General features: G+C 43.9%; 2 protein-coding genes across 2 annotated transcripts; one reads left to right on the forward strand and one right to left on the reverse strand.

Moving 5' to 3' along the window:
- The first annotated feature begins 227 nt into the window (after positions 1-227).
- On the forward strand, positions 228-11,487 carry capn1 (calpain 1). Its single transcript, XM_061912971.1, has 22 exons — positions 228-362; positions 898-1,250; positions 1,655-1,724; positions 2,335-2,453; positions 2,552-2,685; positions 2,753-2,921; positions 2,997-3,080; positions 4,313-4,398; positions 4,510-4,584; positions 6,066-6,226; positions 6,291-6,451; positions 6,523-6,534; positions 6,602-6,813; positions 6,877-6,916; positions 6,982-7,047; positions 8,465-8,522; positions 8,585-8,649; positions 8,718-8,786; positions 8,854-8,932; positions 9,004-9,120; positions 9,183-9,241; positions 11,169-11,487. The coding sequence occupies exons 2-22, from the start codon at positions 996-998 to the stop codon at positions 11,193-11,195; spliced, it is 2,118 nt and encodes a 705-aa protein (XP_061768955.1). The 5' UTR covers positions 228-362; positions 898-995; the 3' UTR covers positions 11,196-11,487.
- pnp5a (purine nucleoside phosphorylase 5a) lies at positions 11,166-16,233 on the reverse strand. The gene is made up of 6 exons (XM_061912975.1): positions 16,109-16,233; positions 12,518-12,687; positions 12,339-12,442; positions 12,093-12,268; positions 11,834-12,024; positions 11,166-11,758 (listed from the first exon to the last, which is right to left on the reverse strand). Exons 1-6 carry the CDS (start codon positions 16,129-16,131, stop codon positions 11,541-11,543), a joined length of 882 nt encoding a protein of 293 aa, XP_061768959.1. The 5' UTR covers positions 16,132-16,233; the 3' UTR covers positions 11,166-11,540.
- Between the last annotated feature and the right edge of the window lie 1,469 nt (positions 16,234-17,702).

The following is a 17,702-nucleotide window of genomic DNA, read 5'->3' on the forward strand; positions in this document are numbered from 1 at the left end:
TACTACGTCCATGTTCTTTTGAGTGTTTTTAATGACGTGTTACAAATGTGTCGTACTCCCTTGTAACGATACTTACTTACGTTATTATTTTATAAATATTAGATATCAATGTTGCAATGTTGCAGCATGAACACATTATCTTACGCTAAGATACCCTTTAAACGTGCACTTCCTGTTGTGTGTTTGAATTGTGAAGTGCTTAAAAAGTAACAAAACTTTAAAAAAAACATCCCCTCCCTGTCGTGCCAGCAATTACTGCGCATGCGCACACCTTTGTTTCAAACGTGCACGGTAGAAGCAAAAGGGCGTTTCTTCTTTCATGATCTCTTCTGCGTCCCAGCCAGAAAGACGACCACAGAAAGGTAATATTCACACTTTTCACCTCGGTAAGAACTTTTATGGAGGAAGTAGACGCGACACATTTTTCTTTACAAACACAGTTCCGCTTTGTCCATTGGTGGGACACGTTCTTGACGTGCACGACGTACAGTCAGCGCGCAGCTGCTCTGGCGTGTTAACAGCTGGATGCAGGGCCACGCCCACTGTGACCTTTTATCTCCCTGCAAATGTGTGCGAATTGTCAAACATATTTATCCTATTTTAACTGATGAGTAGGAATTGACTTTAACTGGGATGTGTTCCAGAGTGTGTGTGTGCGCGCGCGCGCTTGTGCGTGTCTGTCTTGTTTGCATAGTCATGCAGGAGGCGTGGTCTTGATTGCACCATGGGTAGGAAGGGTTGAATACTTGTCAAGGTATTGTGTGATTGACAGCAGCTCTGCTACAGGAAGTGAAACAATAAATGCTTCTGGCCTACTGGTGTTTAGCACCCAAAACCTTCCTTGCACTTTTTAAGAGGGGTCCTTTGCCCTTTGTTTTTCTTCTTGTTTACCTTTAGGGTCAGCGGTCTGACTATTGTATTGCTCAATATCCTGAGAAGCGCCTGTGCGGGTACTGACCCGTTCATGATCCACATCAGAACCTGACACATTCACCATGGTGGAGCCCATATGCGCCACGGGTGTGGCAGTCCGGCTGCGCAATCAGTGGGACCGCCAGGAAGGTTTGGGCCAAAACCACAACGCTGTCAAGTTTCTGGGTCAGGACTACGAGACCCTGAGAGCACGCTGTCTCCAGAGTAGGACGCTCTTTGAGGACAACCTGTTTCCCTGCGCCGCTTCTTCTTTGGGCTTCAACGAACTCGGCCCAAGGTCGTCCAAGACACAGGGCGTGCGCTGGATGAGGCCAACGGTGAGAATGTGGGCCTGGTAGTCAGAACCTCCATGCCTGCAAAAGGTGTGACATGTATGCATGCTGTCCATAAGGGGGAGACAAATTTGACAGTTGCACAGGTCATGCAGTTTCATTGCACTTTGACCAGGCACATCTTAGCATGTTTCTGTGACACAGCTGTGCATATGCACGTGATGAATAGATAAGTGCATGAACACGTCACATGAGCGTCAAGTGTTGCTTGGTGTAGTCAAGCGTGTGCACGTGTGCTGCAACACAAATAGATTCTTTTTTTAGCTGCAGTTAAAGCTCAGCAGAAAAATCCTTAGCATGCAAAACATGCAGCTTTGCCATAACATAGGAATTGAAACAATTTTACCATCTTATTTTGATAATGCGAGAGTGTGTGTCTACGTACACAGGAGTTCTGCAAGCGACCTGCTTTCATCGTGGACGGGGCGACCCGAACGGACATCTGCCAGGGAGCTCTGGGTGAGTCCAGAATGGTCTGTGGAAATTTTTCTCCAAAATGATCCAGATTGATTGTTAATATTGAAGCAGCTCATTGGGATTTCTCTTTTGTGAGGCAGCGCCATCTATAATTCACGTCTTCTTGCTGCGCCCAAACCACGCCAACCTCACTTACAGTGCAAAATAATTGAGCGAGATTATTTAGAAACAAAATGGTTGTAATGCCTGCAGTGGGCGCTATTGTAGCAGAACCTCCAGGTTCTGTAACAGCTTCTTCCCTCAGGCCATAAGACTCTTGAACTTATCATAACAATCCCCTTAATTCCCCCCAAAAATGGATGAACTCGCTGGAATATAAAGACAATATAACATACATATAAACGTGGATGCATTTGCAAAAGTGCAATATATTTATCTGTACAGTAATTTATTTATTTATACCTGCACTTTATTGTTCTTTAATTCTGCACTACAACGAGCTAATGCAACAACATTTTGTTCTTATATGTACTGTAAAGTTTAAATTTGAATAACAATAAAAGGAAGTCTAAGACTAAGTGTCAAAGTCTATTGGTCGTCACGCGATTATACCTGGTTAGGTCATTGTGTGTATGCATGTGTGCATACACAGGGGACTGCTGGCTGCTGGCAGCTATCGCCTCGCTGACCCTAAACGACACCGTCCTGCACCGAGTGGTCCCGCACGGACAGAGCTTTGACCAAGGATATGCTGGAATCTTCCACTTTGAGGTGATTACATAAAAATACCAGCGAGAGATGTGGGGGGCAAAGGTGAGAAAGGTGTTTAAGAGACAAATGAATGAGGACGTTCACTCCGTGTCAAACAGTTCTGGCAGTTCGGTGAGTGGGTGGAGGTGGTGATTGACGACCGTCTACCAGTGAAGGACGGCAAGCTGCTCTTCGTCCACTCAGCGGAGGGCGGCGAGTTTTGGAGCGCGTTGCTGGAGAAGGCCTACGCCAAGTAAGCCAAACGACGAGTGCCAAGCTGGTTAAAGAAGTCGCGTGTTGACTCTCCCCTCCCGTGTCAGGTTAAACGGCTGCTATGAGGCATTGTCTGGCGGCAGCACGTCGGAAGGTTTCGAGGACTTCACGGGCGGCGTGACGGAGATGTTTGACCTGGACAAGGCGCCCTCTGACTTATTCAGCATCATGGGCCGCGCCATCGAGCGAGGCTCGTTGCTGGGCTGCTCCATCGACGTGAGTCATTGATGTGTGCTTGCGTTACACTTGTCTGCTTTCGTGGCTAATTTGCGGCCATCTTCAATGTTGTAGATCACCAGCTCCAGAGACATGGAGGCGGTCACCTTCAAGAAGCTGGTCAAGGGACACGCCTACTCTGTGACGGCCGTGGACGAGGTGAGCACTGTAAAGGAGAGGGTCCTCGCGAGGGAGACGGCCGACTTCCACTTTAGGGGGGGAACAGGGAGGACATGTCCCCTGCACGTTTTCAAATAGCAGTATTTGTTCCCTGGCACGTTTTAATGCTAAAAAACATATATAACTGTTGAATGGAGACAAGTCAAAAGCTTGTCCCTTTAGACCGCCCACAAGCTCATTGATTAGCTCTCTGGCACTGCCTTCATGCCATACCATGAATTGATTAACGTGGACCCCGACTTAAACAAGTTGAAAAACTTATTCGGGTGTTACCATTTAGTGGTCAATTGTACGGAATATGTACTGAACTGTGCAATCTACTAATAAAAGTATCAATCAATCAATCAAAAACTAACGTGCAAATGATTGACAGTACGCAACAGCTGACCAATCACCGGTCACATATGAGATAAGGGCGAGTAGCGATATTTGTGATAAATATTTTCTTTTAAATGGTTGCTGTTAAACTGGTGAGTGAGATCATAAACCTTTCCAAATTCTGCTCTGGTAATATTACTGGTGTAGTTAACAATAAATTATATTGGACTTAGAAGAGAACTGCTTAAATGGGTGTGGACTGGCCGTCGGGAGCTGTGAAGCAAAGATGTGTTGTATAATGTCAATTAATAAATGAAAGGGTGCTTTTTATAACATTTAATAACAGTACTAATCACCTTATCAGGTTAATGTGGACAATCTTGAATTGAAAAACAGAAAAAGGTGGGTTTGGCCTCCATGGATCCCAGAAAAAAACTAGTTGTACATACCTGAGTTGTTTTTCTTAATGTTAATTTTCTTATTTTGCACAAAAAAATGTATAATTTGGCAACATTAAATTGGGCCTAGTTTGTGAATGTGGGTATGAATGTTTTGTCTATCTGTGATGGCCCTGCCATGAGGTGGCGACTTGTTCCGGGTGTACCCTGCTTTCTGCCCAAGTGCAGCTGGGATAGGCCAAAATCCCCCCATGACCCTGAAAGGCAGAGGCGGTAGAAATTAGATGGAAGGATGAAAAAAATAATTTATAATTTATTCTTAATATTCCCAAACATGCATCTAAATAAGTTTGAGTGAAATAGTGTTAAAAAAAAATTTTACGCAAAAAAAATAAAAAAAATCAAATTATTCAAAACACTCCCCCTTTAAGCCACAGTCCCTGTTTTTAAGCCAATTTCGTTCTTGGCCGTCCATCATGTCTTCTTTTACTTCAGGTGGTCTTTAGAGGAAACCTGACCAAACTGGTACGCATCAGGAACCCGTGGGGGGAGGTGGAGTGGACCGGTGCTTGGAGTGACAAGTGAGACTTCTCACACTCACACACAGGAGTTATTATGTAAGAAGACATTCCGGGTAGTGGAATGTTCTCACCATGTTTGTAGGCAAATGCAGTTTCCATCTTTCCTTGTAGTTCCAGAGAATGGGACAGTGTTGACCGCGGAGTCCGGTCTCGCCTACAAAACCGAAGCGAGGACGGCGAATTTTGGTGAGTCAACTAGTGTATTAGTCCATGTTCACACTGCAGGTCAATTCACATTTTTTTTGTCCATATATGACCTGTATTGGATTTTTTTAACAGCACTAAGACAATAGTTTCTTAACCGACCAGGCCTCTTTCGTATGTGGATATAAATCAGATTTAGTTTTTTGATGCAGCTGCAGTCGCTTTTCTTCGCCAAAAGAGACAGGAGCAAAAGTAAATGCTGAACAAATGAGACGAAAACAGTCAGTGGCGAAAAATATGTTTTAGAGGTGATTGAAATATAGGAAGACTTACGTTAATGTCCCACCGCTTTTCCTCCTCACCCAAAAGGTGCACTTCAGCCTAACAAACTACCAAAGCTAAAATTATTGCCCTCTTTCTTCTTTAATTTTCTATGTAAAGTAATTAATTGACTTCCGTTGCACAAACCCCTTAAAATGACCTACATGTGCCAAGACTGACACCAACACGAATTGTAGCCATGTTTACTTCCTTACAAACCAGTTTCTGAGTCAGTTCACATCAGATATATAAGTGGAACCTCAATTTATGAACTTAAACGGTTCTTGAACAGAGTTTATTAATACAAAATTTCTCCATAAGAAACAATGTGAACATGAGTAATGGGTTCCAGCCTTGACAAAAGTATATTTTACACTTTAAATACAATATAAAGTACTATACAGTACTGTATATTAAACAAGCATAACAAGGTTGGAGATGGTCCATGGGGTAATATTATATTTTTTATTCTACATTTAAAATACTTTCTTGTGGTCTACAAACATGAAAAGGTGGTGATCCCAAATACACAAAAACAGGTGCTAACAAATAAGAAAAGTTGGTTTTGCTTAATAGGATAAATAAGAAAAGTTGGTTTTGCTTAATAGGATAACACATTGATAACAAAGCTGAAACAACAACAACCATAAGATAAACCAGGGGTCCCCAAAGTACAGCCGGTGGGACGTCCCAAGTTGTAAAAACATATATATACTGCATATATGTGTTTTAAATATATATAGTTCTTACTCCTTAACTTTAACAGAAAGGTGGCTACAATTTCTTGTTGGTTAATCTTAATGTGCAGTGGCAGAAAAAGGCAGGGGAGGAAGCAGGCTTGACAACCCTTCCTGATACTTCCTCAATGTTTCAAACCACTTGTCCTTCGCTATCTCTGGACTCACATTGAGCTATCTAAACTATAATCAGCCTGCCCACAATCGACATTCTGCTGGCACAAAGTGGCTGCCCTGCAGGGAGTGCCAGACATGCAATGAGTGGTTGAAATGTTCATACAACAAAGCATGTTTTATACGGTCTGTGGTTCGTAAATCTAAAAGTTTTATGAGGGGTTAACTATATAAAAAGTTTGGGTTTAACAAAAAATCTGAAATTGGACATCACACCCTACAGTGTGAACACAGCCATAGCTTCCGTCAAGTGTCCGACCTTTGTCATCTCTCCTTTGCCTCCCGCCACAGGATGTCCTTCAGTGACTTCCTGCGCGAGTTCTCCCGTCTGGAAATCTGTAACCTGACAGCCGACGCCCTCCAGCACAGCCAGCTGAAGAAATGGAGCTCGTCGTTGTACCAGGGCGAGTGGAGGCGGGGCAGCACGGCTGGAGGCTGCCGGAATTTTCCGGGTACGGGCAGCTTGATGGAGTCAGCTCAAATAAAACTCTTTAACTTTGGACCTCTCGCCTCCAGCCACCTTTTGGCTGAATCCACAGTTCAAGTTGTTGCTGCAGAATCCCGATGCGCCGGGCCACTCAGAATGCAGCTTTCTGGTGGCCCTCATGCAGAAGGACCGCAGGAAGAAGCGACGCGAAGGCAAAGATATGGAGACCATCGGCTTTGCTGTCTATGAGGTCAGTCACCGCCCACAAAGGTTCCATCCAGACCCCCTGTTTCACTATCTCATCCTGTCCTTTCTTTGCAGGTTCCCAATGATGTATGAGCTTCCCAAGTCATTCCTTTTGTATTCCACGGAACAAAACGTTAAGGGTCTTCTCTTGCAGATGAAAGGACAGTCGCGTGTCCACTTGAAGCAGAATTTCTTTCTGACCCATGCCTCCAGCGCTCGCTCCGAGCTCTTCATCAACCTGAGGGAGGTCAGCTCTCGCCTGTGCCTGCCGGCTGGGGAGTATATCATTGTGCCGTCCACGTTCGAGCCTCACAAGGAGGGCGACTTTGTCCTGCGGGTATTCTCAGAGAAGCCCGCCGACTCAGAGTGAGTAATAGAAGTTCTTATTGCCATCAGACAGAAAGTTAACATGAAGCGTTTGTGGTTCAGGGAGCTTGATGATGAGGTCGTGGCAGAGCTTCCGAGCGAGGTGAGCGTAAAATATCCAGGATCCTTCCACCTTGCCGGCATTCCTGACTGTGCTGTTTCTTCCAGAACTTTCTGGATGAGAGTCAGATCGACTCGGGTTTTAAGAGCCTCTTCAGACAGCTTGCCGGCTCGGTAAGTGACTTAAGTTTGCATGTACTAAAACACCTGCAAACTTGATAGCGCATGCAAAGCAGATCTGCTAAACTAGTGCACAGACGACTGAGAAGACTGAGCGCAATCCATTTAGCACGTCTGTCTTCCTAAATATGCAGAATATATGCTGATTATCAGAACGCCCATAATACTGGGAGGAAAAGATGCAAATATAACTTTAACACATGCATTGTGATTAATCAAGACTTAAACTGTATTCCGGGAGCTGTTTTGTGTCTACATTTAGTAAGTCTAGAAAGGACGTGCAAACTGGCAGTTGCGCAGAAATAGTTGTGAGAAAGGAGGCCATCATGCTGCAGCTCCGCTCCACGTATGCTTGTCAACATATGTGGACTGTCGGAATTAAAAAATATTAGAGATACAGTATTGTCTCTTCAGCAATGTCATTTTTTAATTTTATAGCTGTTAGATGACTCAAGGAGCTGATTAAAACACGTTAAATTGATGAGTTTGCTGTCGGCTGCGATTTTTTAATGACATTTGTTTTTGCAAATAGATAATCAATCAATCAATCAATCAATCGATCAATGATTATTTATAAAGCCCTAAATCACTAGTGTCTCAAAGGGCTGCACAAACCACAACACAAACCACAACGACATCCTCGGTAGAGCCCACATAAGGACAAGGAAAACTCACACCCAGTGGGACGTCGGTGACAATGATGACTATGAGAAACCTTGGAGAGGACCGCATATGTGGGCAACCCAAACGTTTTGCAACATGTCTTTACTTGCGTCTGGAACATTCCAACGGCCACTCGCAGTTCCTGCGAGCATCTTACAGGGAGCACCTTCATTGCGCTAAGAAATTGGTTTCAATTGTAGATCCACTGCAGGACTGCTTCTAAAATGGTACAGGTCTGAAAACATAGCAAAACCACACAGATAGGAGAATGATAACATGAATGTGCAGTAAATTAGTGTCTCCATGGTAAAAGCTGCGTACTACATGCAAAAACCTCATTTACCTCCCTGCTTGGCACTCAGCATCAAGGGTTGGAATAGAGGGTTAAATCACCAAAAATTATTCCCGGTTGCGGCCATCACTGCTGGCCACTGCTCCCCTCACCTCCCAGGGGAGGATCAAGGGTGATAGGTCAAATGCAGAGAATAATTTCGCCACACCTAGTGTGTGTGTGACAATCATTGGTACTTTAACTTTAACTTAAGTAGGGCGGTTCGCACCAGTTATCAATTGTACACGCAGTCTTAGTAGTTTAGACGCAACACGCCCAGGAATAGTACACACAATTTTATAGTTTGCACACCCTGTTTAGCGCGTAGTATTTGAATCTTAGTAGATCAAGACCTGCATTTTTCAATTGTTGTCTGACCTTCAACGTGACCAAAATGAATGCTGTCTGTCCTGCCAGGACATGGAGATCAGCGTCAAGGAGCTGCAGACAATACTCAACCGCATCATCAGCAAACGTAAGTAACCTAACTTTGACACAGCTGTTTTGCGGAGCTGAACCTGTTTCCCATGGCAACAGATAAAGACCTGAAGACAGACGGCTTCACCAAAGAGGCGTGCCGCAGCATGATCAACCTCATGGACGTATCCTTTCTGTCACGTTGGCTCCGGGTAGACACGCCCGCCTCTATATTTCCTCAACTTCTTGTCAGACTGACGGTAGCGGGAAACTGGGCCTGGTGGAGTTCCATGTGCTTTGGGAGAAGGTTAAACGATACCTGGTGAGATCTGACACGCACACACACTCTGACCTTTAATCACATCATGCACTCTCCTGCTCCTGACCAGACCATATTCAAGAACTTTGACCTGGACAAGTCGGGAACCATGAGCTCCTACGAGATGAGAATGGCGCTGGAATCTGCGGGTGCACCGTGTCGCCTCTGCACATCAAATCTGACTCAAGGCCATCTTCTGACCTTTGCCTCCTTTCTCCAGGTTTCAAGCTGACCAATCACCTCTTCCAGCTCATCATCCTTCGATACACCGAGGCTGACATGAGTGTAGACTTCGACAACTTTGTCACCTGCCTGGTCCGGTTGGAGACCATGTTTAGTGAGTGTTGACTGACTCTGGCCCCCCGCGCACATCCTGATCAGTGCTCCTTGTTTCTATAGAAACGTTCAAGGTCATGGATACGGATACAGACGGAGTCATATCGCTGGACTTCTCTCAGGTGAGTCCTGCCTAAGCCCGCACACCAGGAGTGTAGTACCAAATTCTGCGCCCCATACACAAGACTCCGAAAGGGCCCACCCCTAACTTGTGACACCTCTGTTTCTAGCTTTAATTGAGGGAGTCTTTGAACGCACCACACTTATGTGCAATGAAATGCAAAAGTGCAACTTGTACATAAATTTATCCTTTGCTCCCACAGATCTATTGTAAATTTACATTTCTTTTATCATATAATCCTGGTTTGAAAATGTTTGGGCTGTGTGAACGCTTAAAATTGAGCTTTGATGACGCTCTGACGTCTGTGTTTAGTACAGTTAGGTTTGCTGCTATCTAGGTGGAACGACACTTTTGTATTTTTGATAGGGTGTGTAGTTAGTCTGACATTCTTTATTTGATACAAGCAACATTATTATTGCACTTTCAGTGATATATTTATTTTATATGAACAGTTATGACATCTTTAAAAAAATATATATTATATTGACATGGCAAAAATAAATCTTTAAAGGGGAACATTATCACAATTTCGGAAGGGGTAAAACCAATAAAAATCAGTTCTCAGTGGCTTATTTTATTTTTTGAAGTTTTTTTTTTAAATTTTACCTATCCCATAATATCCCTAAAAAATGCTTTAAAGTGCTTGATTTTTGCTATCTGTGAAGCCATCGTCCATTTTCCTGTGACGTCATCCAGTGATGCCAATACGGATAGCACAGCAAGATATAGCGACATTAGCTCGGATTCAGACTTGGATTTCAGCGGCTTAAGCGATTCAACAGATTACGCATGTATTGAAACGGATGGTTGGAGTATGGAGGCAGATAGCGAAAACGAAATTGAAGAAGAAACTGAAGCTATTGAGTGAATAGCTATTGACGCTATTCGGCAATGTTTGCCTTAGCATCGCCGGTAAAATGTGCAGACCAACAATCGGAAGTTTCGCATCTTGTGACACTGGATCAACTTAAATCCATCGATTGGTAAGTGTTTGTTCGGCATTAGATGTGGGTGGAGGGAAACGCTGGATGTAAATATAGTTTCAAATGTACATACAGCTAGCCTAAATAGCATGTTAGCATCGATTAGCTGGCAGTCATGCCATGACCAAATATGTCTGATTAGCACATAAGTCAACAACATCCACAAAACTCACCTTTGTGATTTAGTTGACTTTAACGTTGGAAATGCATCTGCAGGTTATCCATACATCTCCGTGCCATGTCGGCCTTAGCACCGCCGGTAAAATGTGCAGACACTCCAGCACATTCAATGGGGGTCTGGCGGCAGATATCTTTGACTTTATCGTTGGAAATGCATCTGCTTTGAGTGTTGCAGGATATCCACACAATCTTGCCATCTCTGTAGTAGCATAGATTTTGTCGGTAAAGTGCGTGGAACAAACGATTGACCATTTTGTCGGCTTTCTCCACACCCTTGCATTTGGAACAAATTTCGTCCAATTTCTTGCCACTTTCGCATCTTTGGGCCAGTGGTGCAACTTGAATCCCTCCGTTAGTGTTGCTACACCCTCCGACAACACACCGACGAGGAATGATGTCTTCAAGGTTCCAGAAAATAGTCGAAAAAACGGAAAATAACAGAGCTGAGAAGCAGTGTTTGTAATGTGTTTGAGAAAATGGCGGCTATATTTCCTAGGTGGCGTCACATTCTGACGTCATCGTTCCTAGAGCGATAAATAGAAAGGCGTTTAATTCGCCAAAATTCACCCATTTAGAGTTCGGAAATCGGTTAAAAAAATATATGGTCTTTTTTCTGCAACATCAAGGTATATATTGACGCTTACATAGGTCTGGTGATAATGTTCCCTTTTAAGCTTTACAAAAAGCCCTGGAACATCTCCACTTGGATGCCAGTGACGCTTACTTATTTTTGCTAACTTGCTTCCTCCTCCCTACTTCCCCCAGTGGATCTCTCTCACCATGTTTGCCTAGACTTAAGTGGGCGGAATCTGCAGTGCCTTCCCGATGACCTCACGGCACCATGCGATGTGCCATTCTCACCTCAAGATGCACTCAAGACACTCCTCCGATCAACACGGCTGCGGTGGACACTGCTTTGATTGACATGTGTGCCAAACATTCTTTATGGTTTGTCAATTTTTTAATGTCGACCTTATGAAAAAGAACATGAGCGTGCACTAATAAATAAAACTTTTATGAAAAAGCCAAACATAGAAAAACAATGATATCACACTTCAATAAAGTCAAGAAATTAACAATTTGATTGGATGAAGTCGAACTTTGACCTACGGAATGAGCAAATATGGCAGTTCAGGCTTAGATTTTGTTGTTGTTGTTGTCCATTCTGTTCACCATGGAGGAGATGAGCTGCTCCATCTGCTTTGCTCTTTGCCTGCCTGTCTGGAGAACCTCCTCGTGGTTGGCCTTCTCCTCACTGTCATAGTCCATCACCGCCTGGTTGGTGATCAGAGAAAGGGCAAAGACCCGCATGCCGCAGTGACGAGCCACTATCACCTCGTGCACCGTGCTCATGCCTGGCGAGGAGACAGAAAGGAGCGGAGTCAACCAGTAGCCCCAACTTGCTAACCAGCCAGCTCTTTGTCACTCACCCACAGCGTCGGCACCCAGCTTGTGCATCATCCAGCACTCTGCAATGGTTTCGAAGGATGGACCGCCCAACGCGCAGTAGACACCGTCCTTGAGGAAATCTCCAAAGCCCAGTTCCTGGCCCACGTCCACCGCCAGCTGCCGAAGCTCGCGGTCGTACGCGTCGGACATGCATGGGAAGCGCATGCCGAACCTAAGCACCGCACGGCAAGTTTAGCTGGAAAAGGGCAGAGAAAGGCTTCGCCAGTGCAATATTCCTACCTCTGGTCATTGGGACCCGTGAGAGGGTTGATCCCCGAAAAACCCGGCATATTGATGTGGTCTTTCATGATCATGATGTCTCCGACCTTGAAATCCTGATTAAGACCCCCTGCCGCGTTGGTCAGCATCACGGTGTGGACGCCCAGCAACTTAAAGATGCGCATGGGCAGCGTGATCTGAACACAACAAACCATAATTACTAGTGTCAGCGCGCAAGAGCCTGAAAGCACTCCACAATGCACACACCTTGTGGATGGCGTAACCCTCGTACAGGTGGAAGCGGCCCTGCATGCAGACGCACGGCTGACCCTTCAACTGTCCGAAAACCAGACGGCCGGCGTGACCTTGCACTGCGGCGGACGGGCGAGAAGTCGCTAAGATACCAGGCGACCGTTAAATATGGCGAATGAGGTGCCTCCACTCACCTGTGCTCTGCGGAAAGTTTGGGATATCCTTGTAGTGGATAGCCACCTGGTCTTTCAACATGGCCGCAAGGCCTCCAAGGCCCGAGCCGCACACAATGCCGATTAAGGGCCGCACGTCAGTCCGAGCAAGCAGCCAATCGGCCGTGGCCTTGCAGTCCTCATAAGTGTAGCTGCAGCGCAGGAAGAGGGGAACATGTTACTTTGTGTTCCCTCAACATCGTTATACTGTATTAACTGCGGCTCAGCTAATACGTTACTTTCTTTGTAAGTATTGTCGCTTTTTTGCGTTCTTGGAGGACAAAAAGAAAAACATTCACTTAAGTCTGTGTCATATATTTAAATATAGTTAGCAACTTTACCCAATTGCAGGTTTTTTTTTAAGTTTAATTTTTTCAAGGGATTCATAATATATTTTTGTCTTAAATTAGGCATTTTAAAGCATACAAAATGGAATGCTACAGTCATATTGTCCATCAAATGAAACAATCGCTCCTAAATTCAGTACAGTATGTGTAATAGCTATTTTCTAACATGTCTACTATATTGGATTAAAACGAGAGTAAAGGTAACTGTATGGATGTTATTTCATGTCTAGAGTGCTGTCATAATGTTAAATAACATATACATAAGGGTGGAGTCAGGTGTTTTATGCTTTAGCTATGAAAATATTTGGTGTTTTAGTCTTTAGTTATGAAAATATTCAATATATAAATAATTTTCAGAAATTAATTCACCATTGATTAAAAGAGGTTATGTATATCAGATTAATCACACCTTTGAATTTGGACTTTCCATCCATCCATTTTCTACCGCTTATTCCCTTTTGGGGTTGCGGGGGGCGCTGGCGCCTATCTCAGCTACAATCGGGCGTAAGGCGGGGTACACCCTGGACAAGTCGCCACCTCATCGCAGGGCCAACACAAGTATACAGACAACATTCACATTCACACACTAGGGCCAATTTAGTGTTGCCAATCAACCTATCCCCAGGTGCATGTCTTTGGAAGTGGGAGGAAGCCGGAGTACCCGGAGGAAACCCACGCATTCACGGGGAGAACATGCAAACTCCACACAGAAAGCTCCCGAGCCTGGATTTGAACCCAGAACTGCAGGAACTTTGTATTGCGAGCCAGACGCACTAACCCCTCTGCCATCGTGAAGCCTGAATTTGGACTAATCCCCAATAATCTGGCTGTTACTCGCTTGTAAAATTTAAATTCATTAAAAAAACTAAATATACACAAAAGCAATTTACGCATTATTTAGGCCGCTCTAGTATACATGTATACAAAAAAAATATATATATATATATATTAGTTTTATCAAAATTAATGAGTTATTTCATGTGATCCATCCATCCATTTTCTACCGCTTGTCCCTTTTGGAGTGGCAGGGGGCGCTGGAGACTATCTCAGCTGCATTCGGGCGGAAGGCATTGTACACCCTGGACAAGTCGCCATCTCATCACAGGTCCAACACAGATAGACAACTAGGGACAATTTAGTGTTGCCAATCATCCTATTTATTTCATGTGATTAATCACAAAAATTGTATATTTTGACCACACATGCTCCTTTACCTTAACAATGGATGGTGACCCTAAAGTGTTGTTCTACATCAGGGGTTTCAATCATGCGGCACGCGGGCCAATTGCAGCCCACGAGATGTTGTTTTGCGGCCTGCACCTTGATATGATACTTTGGCCCGCGTGTTTAATATGAACAGAATTTGACATTGTCATACTTCCCAATGTTCTCGATTTTCATGGAAGTCCCCATAGTACCAAGGTCAATTTTTATACAATCAACACGAGTTGTGGGGTGCTGTAACGACACTATTCTTATCACCCTCTGAATGATGTACAGACAGTGTGCAAGCCAAATTGATGGTCACCTTTGGCTGAGCAGTCCATGTGTGATGTTTCAAGACATATTTGTTCAACAGCTACACAAGTGGCCGTAAAAAAAACTTTAACATTGTTACAAATATGTGCCAGACTGTGAACCCACACCAAACAAGAATGACAAACACATTTCAGGAGAACATCTGCACTGTAATACAACATAAACTCAACAGAACAAATACCCACAATCCCAAGCAGCCTGACTCTTCTGGGCTACAATACACACACCCACGCTACCACCCCTCCCCTCCCTTACTCCCCCACCCTCCCTACTTGCGTCGCTTGAGGTGGTGTATGTAGCCCGGGAGAGATGGGGCTGCAAGGTGTTCTGGGTATTTGTTCTCTTGTGTTTAAGTTGTGTTAGGGTGCGGAAATTCTCCCAAAATGTGTTTGTCATTCTTGTTTGGTGTGGGTTCACTGTGTGGCGCATATTTGTAACAATGTTAAAGTTGTTTATACGGCCACCCTCAGTGTGACCTGTATGGCTGTTGAAGATGTACGTCTTGCAGCCACTGACATTGTTCAGCACAAGTCTCATACATGTTACAGAGCCGGCACGTCAGTTGTGAGATATAAAAGCGTGCGCGATGACATGTAGTGGAAGTATTTGAAGGTATGCCAAGGGGCAAGTGAGATTTATTAAAAATATTTTAATAAATAGCAGAAATTCATAAATCCGTTAAAATTATGTTTATTGAGTAGAACTTCAATGAAATATGAATATAAGATCATAAACTGTGAAAAAAATAACACAACATTGCAATATTCAGTGTTGACAGCTAGACTTTTTATGGACATGTTCCATAAATATTGATGTTAAAGATTTATTTTTTTGTGAAGAAATGTTTACAATTAAGTTCATGAATCCAGATGGATCTCTATTACAATCCTCTAAGAGGGCACTTTAAGTTGATGATTACTTCTATGTGGAGAAATCTTGATTTATAATTGAATCACTTGTTTATTTTTCAACAAGTTTTTAAGTTATTTTTGTATATCTTTTTTTCCAAGTAGTTCAAGAAAGACCACTACAAATTAGCAATATTTTGCACTGTTATACAATTTAATAAATCAGAAACTGATGACATAGTGCTGTATATTACTTTATCTTTTTTTTTCAACCAAAAATGCTTTGCTTGGATTTGGGGGTACTTGAATTAAAAAAATCTTCACAGGGGGTACATCACTGAAAAAAGGTTGATAACCACTGTTGTAGAGGACGTTAAAGGCAGTGCAGTCACTGCAGCCCTTCATAATGTTGGCCGGGTGAAAATTGGGACAAATTCGGGAAAATGGTTGAACCGGTAGATTGTCGGGAGGTGCACTGATATTCAGGAGTCTCCCGGAAAAATCGTGAGGGTTGGCAAGTATGTTGCTAGGGCGGGAAAGCCATTCATAGAAGGTGAATTCAATAAAAAGTGCATGTTAGATTTTTGAAAAAATCGTTTCTTGCGGCCCAGCCTCACCCAGTTTCTGCATCCAGTGGCCCCCAGGTAAATTGAGTTTGAGACCCCTGTTCTACTGTCAGGGATCAAGTCAATGCATACGTCAGTGCAAAGATGATTGAAGTGTGCTTGTTGGCGAATTTCACTTAAAAATAAACCCAGACTGGACTTTAGACAAAACTTTTAGCAAAAACAATAACCATGCATAGAGCGGCGCATGCGTGCAGGTGATGTCTGGCTTACCTGTTGGTAACTTGTGGAAACATGACGCAGTCGAAAATAAGCCACGTGGTGCTGCTGACAGCTGCTTTAGCCCTCGTCTTTTCCTCAGCGCTCGTGCTCTTGTCTATTATATGTTTGGAAATCCCCACTCCCCACCCCTATCACCGCCCCTGAATGACGCACTCTCATTGGATCACAGGACACACCTTAACACACCCTGCCTGTCCACGCGGATCTACTTCTTCCGTCCACTAAAGTACTTTAACATGATCATCATCACATGTACCATGGAGATATATAACTATTGTTTATTGGGCTACACACACACACACACACACACACACACACACACACACACACACACACACACACACGGATCAACTTCTTCCTTCCACAAAAGTACTTTAACATGATCATCATCACATGTACCATGGAGATATATAACTATTGTTTATTGGGCTACACACACACACACACACACACACACACACACACACACACACACACACACACACACACACGGATCTACTTCTTCCTTCCACTAAAGTACTTTAACATGATCATCACATGTACCATGGAGATATATAACTATTGTTTATTGGGCTACACACACATACACACGCACACACACACACACACACACACACACGCACACGCACACGCACACACACACACACACACACTGCATCATAATGTACTTATCCACATGATATACTGTACAATCCAACAAGTCATAAAAGACTAAAGTCCACACGCGCGCAAAAAACACAAAAACACTGTGATGTCATGAGGTTACTGGCATCTCCCAGACAATATGTCCACCATGTTGTTGTTATTGTGGTTAAAGGGAGACGCACACAGATGACCATGAATTGGGGGTATTTCTGTTTACAAACTGTCTGCAATCAGTCTATCTGTCCTAGTTCTACGTGTGTTCACAGGTTGGAGGTCAAAGGTGAGCGAGGAAGAGCACGAGACAGTTGAAGTCCAACAGTAAGTGATGGCAGCAGTCCCGTGGAGACCAGCGCCATGTCTCTCACGGTGAAGCTAATGGATGAGAAGGATGTTTAGTCGTTATGACGACACATCACAAGACATACAGGCGGTCTCCCTGTCAAAAAAACAGCCAAAGCGCTACGGATCACGAGGGGACCGTGCACATGGGTCTTGCAGCCTGTTAGCGTGTGTACACTAATAGTGACCTTTGACCCCTCAAGATGCCCAAAGGAGGTCAAGTCTCACTCTCGCTTATTCGCCTCAATTGGTCTGAAAAGGTCAACCGGGGCGGGACGTAGCCAAGCTGATTGACTGTGCAAATGTTTACTGTCTTTTATAGATTTATTGATATCGAGTGCCGCAGCCGGGAAGTGGCCAGATTAGTATTAAGGGGTTTAAAGTAGCATGACGTGGCCGTGGTGGAACGAGTTGGATAGGTTAGCATTAAGGGGTTAAGTTAGCAGGACATGGCTAGGTTAGCATTAAGTTGTTAAACTAGCATGATATGGACAGGTTAGCAGGAGGTGGCTAGATTAGCGTTAAGTTGTTAAATTAGTATGTTGTGGTTAAATTAACAACAAGTTGTTAAATCAGCATGATGTGGTTAAGTTAACATGAT

The sequence above is a fragment of the Nerophis ophidion genome, linkage group LG10 (assembly GCF_033978795.1).
Source record: "Nerophis ophidion isolate RoL-2023_Sa linkage group LG10, RoL_Noph_v1.0, whole genome shotgun sequence".
NCBI lineage: Eukaryota > Metazoa > Chordata > Actinopteri > Syngnathiformes > Syngnathidae > Nerophis > Nerophis ophidion.